We start from the raw sequence: 11,546 nt of genomic DNA, 5'->3' as shown, positions 1-11,546 counted from the left end.
AACTTGAATTTTGTTGTTCACTATCATGTTACTATTGTTCTATACAAACTAGGCACTTATGTTTAAGTCCATTGAATTCTGAATTCCTTTATTATATTAAAAACAGAGGTAATTACAACGGAGAATGTAGCAATAAAAATGCTTTGTATTTGATTTATCTTGTTCAGGTCCATGAAATAATTATTATTAACAGGAAAGCATTAATCTCTGACATATATATTTTAAGTATGTACATTACAAAGTACATGTCCTTTGTGGTTTTATAACAGAGGTATTGCAAAAGTGAATGTAAGAACAGCAGAGCTATATCATTTTTTTAACAAAAGAAATTTTACATAGCTCAAAATATTGAAATATTTTTCATTTTAAAAAATCCTTGAGTTTCCAAACCTAATACAACTGAACTAAACTTGATTCATTTATATTAGGAATATAGCACTTCCCTTTCCCTGATTTTGTATTGTTGCAGAGGAAATGGGTTTTTAGTATACATGATTCAAGTGGGAAAATTGCATTTTTTAATTCCACACTATTCCTTAGACTGGAAAAAAATCTTTTGGAGTAGTCATGTTTATTTCACAGTAACTCTAGAACAGAAAAATGTAGAATGTTAGTGTAGAAATACAAATAGCTTTATCAAACAAAATACTATTTTCGAAAGCTACCTTACAGAAATTATTTACTCAAGACAAAAAAATCCTCAGTTTCATTAATCAGCTTTGTAAATATTTTGCCAGGGCTTTTTTTGGGGGGGGGTCAAAAAGTTTAAAAGCTCATATACGTTTATTTGGTTTTAGTTTGGTGTATTTATTAAGGGTAAATTCTGTATGCCTTTGCAGTTCATCAATATGTGTGTTTAGAAGCTGTTCGAGTTCTTTTGCTCGCTTCTCTTCTTCCAGTAAGAAATGCTGTGCAGTGAAAGAAGCTGGGAAGGATATATCTGGGGGAGGCTAAAGAGAGAAAGAAAGAAAAATGAGACGAAGAATACAGAGCCTTTTTAAATCTTCATATTTCCAGGCATGCTTCATCTCTGACATATTGTCAAACACTGCAGCTGTTAATGAAATAATACATCTTGAGCTGAACTCCTTCCACCAGTGTAATGAAGTTACCGCTAATGAAATCCTCAAGGAGCTAAGACGTCACAGGACCATTACATTAAAAAGCCCTAGAAGTGAATATTATAATATCCAACTGCAAATGTAGGGACAAGGTAACCACCAGGGAATCTTCCTAAAACATGCTCTACTAATTTGCAAAGCGAGTGATTCTCATCTGGAAACAGGCAACTCCAAAGCTAAAGTAAGGATTACGGCAGAATTGGGTAAATTGTACACACACACACACACACACACACACACACACACACACACACACATGAATGGTTGCCCTAACAAGGGGGATAATTGATACTTGGACCTAGTTAGGTGCATAATGCTGGGATCTCTCTTATTGGGAAAATCTGAATGATGAGTACCCCAATTTCACCCATCTTGGAAATGCTATTTAATTGTTTGTGACTTGTTGAATGCTTATTTACAGAAAAAGAAAAAATAAAATATCTGGCCATGGAATAAAAAACAATATTAGATAATTTTACAGTCCTCAATTAAAAAAATTTAAAACTTAAACTTTAAAAAATTGGAGAAATTTTTAATTTTCTAGTTGTGTACTCCCTTTATTCTTTTATAATTTATATTAGGAACAACGGGACTGAACCTTGCTCTAAGAAGATTAAATTTTCCTGTTTGGGCTCTACCAAAACTAGAAATAATGGCAGATTATAGTGGAGTACTACAAATTTATCAAAGTAGCAGTCCAGTTATAGCTTCTGTGCTAGGTAAAGCATCTTTATGAGGGTAGAATGTCAAGACATGGGTATATGGTATGCTTCTGTTGATCTGGCAAATGCATTATTTCTAATGTCAACACCAATAGAAACGATTAGAAACAGTCAGCATTCACATGGGATAGACAACAGTGTAGATCCATGGGCTTGCCCCCACCTTGTGTTAACGATATTGTCACAGTAAATTCTGGAAGGGCCTAGACCACATGGATAGTCCAAAGACTATCACATAGAACATTATATATTTATTGTAACATAAGTTAATAAGGCTTGATGAGCAGGAAGTAGCAAGTATGACAAAAGCTTGGAAAATATATGTGCTCCAGAGATTCAAGGGGTTGACATATTGTTTTTAGTGGTATGGGACATGTCAGGACATCTATATAAATTAGAAATGAATACATCTTGAAAATATTCCACTCTTGGGTGGCATAATCTGACCCACTTATTGGGTGACATAGAAGCAAGCCTAGAACACTAAAGGGCTCCATAATGGCTCCAGGATAAGGTACAACAACCTTGTTATTTGGCTCAAATGACTTGGTAGATCCTATGTTAGAAGAATATCTGATAGAGAAAAATGCCTTCTGGAACACTTTAGAAGTCTCAGTGGAAAAGGTATATTGCAGGCAGGATTCTGGAACAAGGTATGCCATCAGTAACAGAAACAGAAACCCATATACTATTTGCAAAATAGTTGCTGCCATGCTGTTGAGTTATGGGTGAGATAGACACTCTAGCAAGTGGATGGCTTGAAATGATCCATTTTCTGTCATTGGCTACCTAGTGGAAATTAGGAAACATCAGCATTTCCCTGTCACCAACAGTAGTAACTACTGTTGCTACTGAATGTTTGACCTGCTCACATCAGAAAATATAGCTAAGCTCCTGAGATACACCATCCCTCAAAGAGACCAACCAGCCTCTTGGTGGCAATCCGATTACATCAGATGTAATCAGGTGCCTTATACCTTAGAAAGGATAATGTTTTATCCTTACCAGAACTGACATGCATTCTATGGATTTGCCTTTCCTGTCCACTGAAAAGGCAAACTATCCAATAGCTCAGAGTGACGGACATGCTGACATGGGAACCAGCTTTACAGCAGACTAATGATTCTGAAACCCTAAGATCATCAGATATTAGAATAATAGAATAGTTAGCACCTTATCCTTTTCCTCCCTATGGCTTGGCTGGAATATATTCTTGCTTTTACTCTGTAAAGATCAAAGTCTTGTTGGTGCAGAAACTAGTCTCCATAGAGATTCTCGTAACTTTTAAATAAGGCAGTTCATTTTACTTATTTTACTTGTGTGGAATTTTATTCTATTTAGAAAATGTTGGCATTTTATGTTGAAATGAAGAAAAAATGAGTGTTTGGGGGCTTTAGAAATCCTTAAACTTTCAAACATTCATGGTTTAAGGCTTTCTTTTTCTACCAGAATAGTTTAAATCTTAATTTCAGCCTTTGCCAATACAAGGTGACAGATTCCAGAAAAGTGGAAAAGTAATCATAGTACACTCTGATCCATTAAAAAGTTCTATTGTGTATTTATTTATAATTTGTATCCCATATTAGTATATCATGAAATGGGACTGAAAAATTACATAATATACTTTGAATACAAGGGAAAGATAATTGCTAAAAGTACTACTACTTTTCTTTCTGAGATGAAAAACTGTACCTTTTTTTAAAAAGCTGTGGTTTTTTATGTTCATACATCACAAAGTAGAAAATTTCAGCAGAATAATGGAAACCATAAAAAGGAATCAAATGAAAATTCAAGAACTGAAAAATACCCTTCCCACCTGCTTTATGAGGTTAACCTAATCTGATACCAATACCTGACAAAGATACTAAAGGAAAATTATAGGCCGATTTATCTTGTGAGCATCACATAAAAATTCTAAACCAAATATTTATAGACAAAATCCAGTGATCTAATTATGTTTATTCTAAGAATGCAAAATTGGATTAATCTATAATCAAGAAAAATTATCACATTAATAGAGCAAAGGAGAAAAATTATATGGTTATTTTAATAGAGGCAAAAAAGTATTTGATAAAATCCCATATCTATTCATGAAAAAATTAGCAACCTAGGAATAAAATAAAATTCCCTAATCTTCTAAAAGGAATCTACCAAATATCCACAGGTATGTGTGTTATTTATATACAATGGAATACTACAGAGAAACAGAAACCAATAAACTATAGCTAAGGATACTGGATTTAATCCCCAATACCACAAAATAAAACAAAACCCAATATGGATGATGATGAACCTCAGAAACAATATTGAGCAAAAGAATCCAGACTCAAATGAATACATACATTATAATACAATTTACATAAAATTCACAAATGGACAAAATTAATTAATGACTTTAACAGTCAGCATAGTGGTTACCTTAGGAGCAAGTAGAAGAGAGTGGGAAGGTAAAAGAGAGGGGCTTCTGAGGAATGGTAATGTTCTGTTACCTTATTGATAGTAACATGGATGTGTCCCATTTGTGATGATTCACCAAGCTGTCCATTTATGATTTGCACACGTTTCTGTATGTATGTTGGAGACTATAAAAATGATGCTTTTAAACAGGAACAAAAGATCACTTGTAGCTCTTTAAAATACACAGATCCTTGAGGGTGCCTGGAATATCCAGGAATGAGTCCCAAATACTTGCATTTTAAAAAAGCATCACCAGTAATTCTGCCCTGCAGTGGAGGTTAACAACCATTGGCTAAAATACTTCATGACATGTTTGGGTCTGTTTACTTTCTATAGATAGGTATGGTCAATAGGACTCATCTTGGAGTCCTGTTGAAGCGGTGGCACTGTGAAACTACCATTAGTATATTGGTATCAGTGTAAAAGTAATCACCCTTTAAGAAAAAAACAGAGGTTAGACAGAACCCTTGAAGACATCGGTGTAGGAAAAGATTTTATGAACAAAACCTCAGCTGCCTGTGAACTAGCACAAACAATCAACAAGTGGGATCTCTTCTTATTAAAAGGCTTCTGCACAGCAAGAGAAACCACCAGCAGTGGGAAGAGACAACCCACAATGTGGGAAAAAATCTTCACCTGCTCTTCCTCAGACAAAGGTCTACTACCATGAATCTATAAAAAACTTAAAAAGATCAGACCTCCCAAATTTAAAGACCCAATCCGAAAATGGGCATCTGAAATGAACAGACATTTCTCAGACAAAGAAGTAGAAATAACAAATACATGAAAAAGTGTTCAACATCACTGGTCATTCGAGAGATGCAAATGAAAACAATGCTGAGATTCCACTTCACTCCAGAAAGAATGGCTGCTATCAAGAAATCAACCAATAACAAATGCTGGCTGGGCTGTGGGGAAAGAGGAACCCTGCTCCACTGCTGGTGGGAGTGTAGACTGGTGCAACCACTGTGGAAATCAGTATGGAGATACCTCAAAAAACTAGGACTGGAAGTCCCATTTGACCCCACTATTCCACTGCTGGGGATCTTCCCCAAAGAATTAAAAGAATCATACCACAGTGATGTATGTGCGCCCATGTTCATAGCAGCACAGTATGTAATAGCTAAAACTTGGAAACAGCCCAAATGCCCATCAACTGGAGACTGGATAAAGAAAATGTGGTTTTTTAATAAAATGGAGTACTACTCAGCCATAAAAAATGAGAAATTAGAGACATTTATAGCTAAGTGGATGCACATTGAGGCAATACTCTTAAGTGAAATAAATAGGACACACATGTGTCAATACCGAATAGTTTCTCTGGTGTGAGAAACTGAAAGTGTAAATAAGGACTAAATGTATAAGAGGTAATGTGAAATAGGAAGAAAAGGGGCAAAGGGGAAGGAAGTGGGAGGGGTAGGGGAAAGGATAGAAGGGAATGGGATTAATATGAGAAAATGGAAAAATAGGAACAAAATCTTTGTAAATAGGGAGGACTGGAAGGGTTGAAGGGAGGGCTGGGCAAGGGTGAAAAATAAGAACCAAGAGAGACTATGTAAAGGTGCAAATTTCCAATGATGAATGTCATTATATTGTATACCTAAAATGTACCATTGATTAGAATGAATAATGGATAACACAAAATAGGAAGAAAAGGTCCAAAGGGGTAGGGGTAGTGGGAGGGGCAGGGGAAAGGAAAGAAGGGAAAGGAAAAATGATGAGAAATGGAAAGAATGGAAATAAAGTCTTTGTAAATAGGGACGGGTGGAGAGGGTGAAGGGAGGGCTAGGAATGGGGAAAAAATAAGAACCAAGATGCATTATGTAAAGGTGCAATTCCCAATGAGAAATGTAATTGTGTTGTATACCTACAATGTACCAATAAAATAATTTAATTAAAAAGAAAAAAGAAAAAAACAATCCAGCAGTCCAGCAACTCACCAGTGGGAATACTTCATCATCACTAATGAATGGACTTGTTATTTCTTTAGTTTGGAATGTCAAAGATGGCAATGGCGGTGTTGCGCTTCTATTTGCGTCACTATCTTGGCCAAGTCTAAAAGAGAAGGAATGGTTGTCATTATTTTTACCAAGGATATATGTTTGTTTATATAGCTAGGGATTTTGATTTCTCTGATGTCTAAGTGGGGAAATCAACAAAATGTTTGGGTTTGTTGTCTGGTTATTTCTTTGAATATGATTTTCCTGAATAATTTCTACTTTACTTGAAAGACCTAGAATAACTTAAAATGAAGCAGTAATTTTTAAATATTATGCTATTTTAATTGCCTATATTGCTCCCCTTTCTGTCTTAAACTTTTTTAAAAAAATCTCTTGGCTGTTTATATAACTGAAGCTACTTTGAGAAAAATCTCAAAACAGTTAACATGCCTGCTAGTCTAAATAGATACAGGTCTAAATATTCTCTTAAAATTCTCTATTACATTTAAACTCACTGGCTTTCTTAACAGAATTATACTTTTTTAATGCTAATCAAGGCTTTGTATAATAATTCTAATTTCTATAGGGCATAAGAATTTACAGCATGTTTTCAATTTATATCATTTCCTAAACATCTCCACTTGTAAGTTGTGTGATATTGAGGACTTGACTTGATCTCTCTGTCACTTAAATTTTCTCACATGAAAAAACTGTTTTAAGAGTTGAGTGGTTAGTATGTGTAAAACACTTCAGCATAATACCTAGCACAAACACTAACTAAGGATTACATGTTATTATTTTTAAACTCATTTGATCTTTAAAATAACCATAACATATGGGTACTATCTACAGATGAGGAAACTGAGACTTGAAAGTTAGATTATATAATCTATTCATTTACTTTTAAATTAGAATAAACTGCCAAGAAGCAATGATTTTGGATTCTGGACTTAAATCCAGGTTGTTCTTTTTTTTTCCTAAAAAACTGGATGAAAGTCACAGTGTATAATTTGTTTGTGTTAAAATATAGAGTAGAAGAGATGACTGAAAAAATACCAATGAGCTTTTAAACTTTGGTTTGGTGACTAGACAAGTAGTAATAAAACAAAGAAATCAATTTACACTGAAATTACACAAAAAGTCCTAATGGTATGGGCTGTTTGGGATTTCATCTTTCATGAAAATGGGGTTTAAATTTATTCAAATCATCAAAGACCATTAAAACATAAAATTTCAATTTAAAATTATTTATTTTTATTAATAATCCAAATGCCTCACCGGTATTAAGCATTTTCAAACCCTTCATATTTTAAATTGACACAGTTAAAAATTTCCACATATATTTCTGTTTTTATCCAAAAATCAATCTATATAGACTTGTTTCTTATTATGCAAACATTTGCAAAGCTATGCATACAAACAGCAATAAAGTTAAGTGAAGCATCTGTAAATTAGTACATAAAAACAAACACAACATGTTTCTCATTTTTACTTATCTTGAAATAAATCTTCCCCCTTCTCCCAACCATAATTACCATGGTAACAGAACAGCAAATTAAACTGAAATAACATGGTTTATGATGTGCACAATAAGAAGAAACAAGTCACAATTCAAATGGAATGATAACAATTGCACAGTACATATATGTATAATCTTTAGCTGAACCTTTAATTTGAGCGAGGCTACTATTTGTACCTCAGAGCACAGTGGGAAAAACAGATAATTATAAAAGTGATTCAAGAAATACATCTCCCTCTCTAATCTCAATTATACAGAGATTTCAGGCAAAGTATTTGTTCTAAATTATCTAAATAATTATCTCAGTTATACATTTTGTTATGGATGTATAGATGCAGCTTTATGGTGTTAATTACTAAAATTTATGTAGGAACATTCTTTTTATTGTAAGATCAATAAAATATAGAGATTGAAAGGAAAGACTTACATTATGAAGTAAAGCACTTTTGTTTTAAATCATCTTTATATCTGACAAGTTCTTCTAGAATATAGCTATTCAAATACTTCATAAAACCATCTTGGATAAAATGCTACATATATCAACATAAAAGCGATCTTAAAAGTTATTTCAGAAGGCTTTAATATCCTCTCATGAGCTAATTTCTTCAATCAGCTTTTCCACAGGTCCTACTCTAAGGCCCTGACAGATTCTGGTAGGACCCAATTGCTTTGCTGGGGAGCAGAACCCTATCTCCTTGACTTCTGAGTCAACTGTGTAGTTTTTGGAGTCCTCTGATGTGTACACCAATATTATTTCTCCATCACCCACACAGGGCTATGGAATAACGATCCCATCATAAACTATGCTAACTGACCTTTCTCTAGCCTCATCTTCTAATTCCCTATTCTGTGAACTGCTTATTGTTTCCTGACCTATATCCTTTCAGCTTGCAGTGTTTTGCTTCTTATTGAGCAACACCATGGCACAAAATTTTCTCAGCTTACTTTCAGCTTCTCAACTATTCATTCATTGACAAGAGATCTGATGAGTGATTATGACAAAACTGCTGACTTTGTCGCTTTTTAGTATTAAAACCTTTTAATTAGTTAGACATGAAGCTGTTTGAATGATTAATGTCTATGATAACTAAAATCTATCCAGTATATGATACAACTTTTAAAACCATAAATTCACTTTTAAGTATGTCTTTTATATACCAACTCCATTTATTTAAAAATTGATTTACCATTAAAATTATCTACATCTTAATATTTCTGGATGCCACACTCCAAATTAGCTTCTAACTATCCTGAAGCTTCCCAACTCTAACTTTTAAGACAACACTCAAAATATGCTAGCCAAATTCAATTGCATTTTGTAAGTTTTTTAAAGTACTGAGTAACTTTCTTATTGGAAAATAAATGCTTTGAAATATCCTAAAATGCTTCACATATTAAGTGAGTGAATGTTAAAAACTTATCACTTCAGAAAAGAATGAAAAGCAACAAAAATTGAGTTGAGGGAATAAAATATTACTTAAATGATGTACTACAAACCTTCCTTAGTTGAAGCAAAAATTTCCTTACAATATAGACTTTAAAATTTTGTGGAGCATTACTTCATACACCTTTACCTAAAAGGGTTTTCCTTTCTAAAATAGTTCAATGAGACCTAATTGCATAGCCATTGATAGGTAAAAATTATTTATGTATTTTCTGATTAATTTATGCCACACACACACACACACACACAGCATTTACTACTTGACTTCACTGAGCTGTGGTGTGAAGGGAAAAAGATGCCATTTTGACTTGGTAAAATTAATAAAGAGGTATAAGCTTTACAGTTCTCCTTTGCTGAGTTCACAGTGTCCTTGCATTTCAACAATTCTTCCCCATAGTGGGTTTTATATGGTAATAATTTATTCAGAACATTTGAAATGCTGTTTCTTTTAAAAACCAGGTCATTGGAGAACACTGAAATCACAGGATGCATTAAAACAAATTTAATGAAACTTTCAACAAATGCAACTGGCAGGACACAAGGCTTTGCAGCAAGAATAGTCAGTCCAAACTGCTTATTAAGATAATCTCCTGCTGAGCATTTTACTTCTTATGTTCCTTTCTGTGTGCCCAACTATCTTATTTTTGTTAGGCACTTTTAACACATTCTGTACTGCCTGACAAAGAAAAAGGGGGCAATGGAAACAAGAAAAATACTTTGAAAAAATAATAAAAGGCAGAGTAACTGCCTTTTTGTTTAAATAACACCTGGTACGTTCATCTAAAGCTTTCAAAGTTACTTCTGCGAACAAGTACAAGCAACACTGCTCTGCACCCAATGATGCTCAGTACTGAGCAATGATGGACGCCATACACAGGAAGTATCTTTCTGGGCCTATCTTTCCCTTACACGGGAATTGTGATTTGACCTAAAGAGAACTACACTTTGCAAAGCACTTTGTAAAACATTTATTCTATATTAGAAAAAATTTTCTTACACCCAAATCAAGATAGACCCCTCTGGATAGATTTTCTGTTATGCTGGCCAATTAATGTGAGCATATTCACCAGAGAACTACTATATGGCTGTGGTCCAAAGGTCTCTTTCATCCTCCCAATTAGCTTCATTCTGGGCCATCACCACTGCAAGGAGCTGACTGCAGCACACCTCAGCATTCCACTGCAGTGCCTCAACCTCTCTTCTTTCCCGTCCTTAACCACTTGAAGGTTATTAATTTAGTGCTTTTGAATGGTTGCTGTTTCATGTAGCAGAGTAGAATCTACCCTTCTAAAGCACAAAGGACGAGGTTGAGAAGAGACAGCTGCTCTACACCTACAAGAATGTTGAAGAGACATGTTTTTTAATATGTTCCACAGACTTTGGATTTGTCTCTTGTGGACTGGGTATGCTTAATTTCTAAAATGAGCCTGGTATCACCTCTGCATGCACAGGACTATCTTTGAAGAAACGGCAGATCCACCTATTAGTCTATTCAGCAAAACATACATTTTAGGCACTGTGAGTTGTTAGAGAAGTACTATTCTTATGAATACTTACCATTTTGTTAGTAATAACAGCTAATATTTATGGACTATATGTTGTACATGGGTTATTTCTTGTAATGCTTACAAAAACTCTATAAATTATTATCCCTATTTGTTAAATGGGAATTTAAGGGTAACAAAAGTTAAGCAAATTTCCCATGGCTGTGGATATTCTGGTATATGAAAACAATATGTGAAGTTTTTCAGGCTAAGTATCATGAGCTTCTGATAAAAAAGCTGTATTGAAGTTGAGTCTGGATTTATAAATTCAGCTTTTCTGAAGGCCATGGAAGGTTAGTTACTGTGATATCAAGTAAGTTTTAGGAATGCTGTATACCATAGCTTTTCTTGGAAACTCACAGTGTAAATTAGCATAGTAAGGGCTCTAAGAAATTCTATAAAAAAAGAAACATCTTGCTGAGAATTTTCCAACTTTGTGAAAACAGTAAAAGGCCTTCATAGATGGTTTGGGTTTCATAAATATTTTATTACAGTTAAATCTATTGGCCTATTTTTTTGGTTCATATACTTTCTTAGATTATTAAATTAAAACATTTTAAAGAGTATAGACATAAAATGGACAGCAGATAGTGGCTTTCCTTATACTCTTCACTCTGAGAAAACCTCTCATATACATGCATAGATTCCCTCTATGAAATGACCACTCATTTGTCACCATGGCTAGAATGTAAATATACAGTTATATACACTACTGAAGGTAAGTCAGAAGTGACATCTTCCTGTATTTTTTGTTTTGTATGAAAAAAAACCTAATAAATAAATTCTAGTTTTCTCTGTT

At 34.0% G+C, this 11,546-nt stretch overlaps 1 protein-coding gene across 10 annotated transcripts in view; it reads right to left on the bottom strand.

Moving 5' to 3' along the window:
• Window positions 1-361: 361 nt before the first annotated feature.
• Deup1 (deuterosome assembly protein 1) overlaps window positions 362-11,546 on the bottom strand; it is a 91,963-nt gene continuing 80,778 nt past the window's right edge. For 3 of the 10 annotated variants that reach the window (XM_021252559.2, XM_021252560.2, XM_021252562.2), the window contains 2 exons: window positions 6,241-6,355; window positions 377-950 (listed from right to left, as the gene is read on the bottom strand). In XM_021252559.2, coding sequence (XP_021108218.2) covers window positions 774-950; window positions 6,241-6,355 — 292 coding nt within the window. In that variant the 3' untranslated portion in view covers window positions 377-773. Of the gene's footprint in view, window positions 951-6,240; window positions 6,356-11,546 lie in introns of all 10 variants that reach the window. The other 7 variants (XM_021252551.2, XM_021252552.2, XM_021252563.2 and 4 more) reach the window with 6 other exon arrangements.

Source organism: Heterocephalus glaber, unplaced genomic scaffold, assembly GCF_053883595.1.
Source record: "Heterocephalus glaber isolate CG9 unplaced genomic scaffold, H.glaber_assembly_v1.0 deba00001429, whole genome shotgun sequence".
Classification (NCBI taxonomy): domain Eukaryota; kingdom Metazoa; phylum Chordata; class Mammalia; order Rodentia; family Bathyergidae; genus Heterocephalus; species Heterocephalus glaber.
The sequence above is the reverse complement of the archived record's forward strand: the minus strand, read 5'-3'. Positions and strand labels throughout refer to the sequence as shown.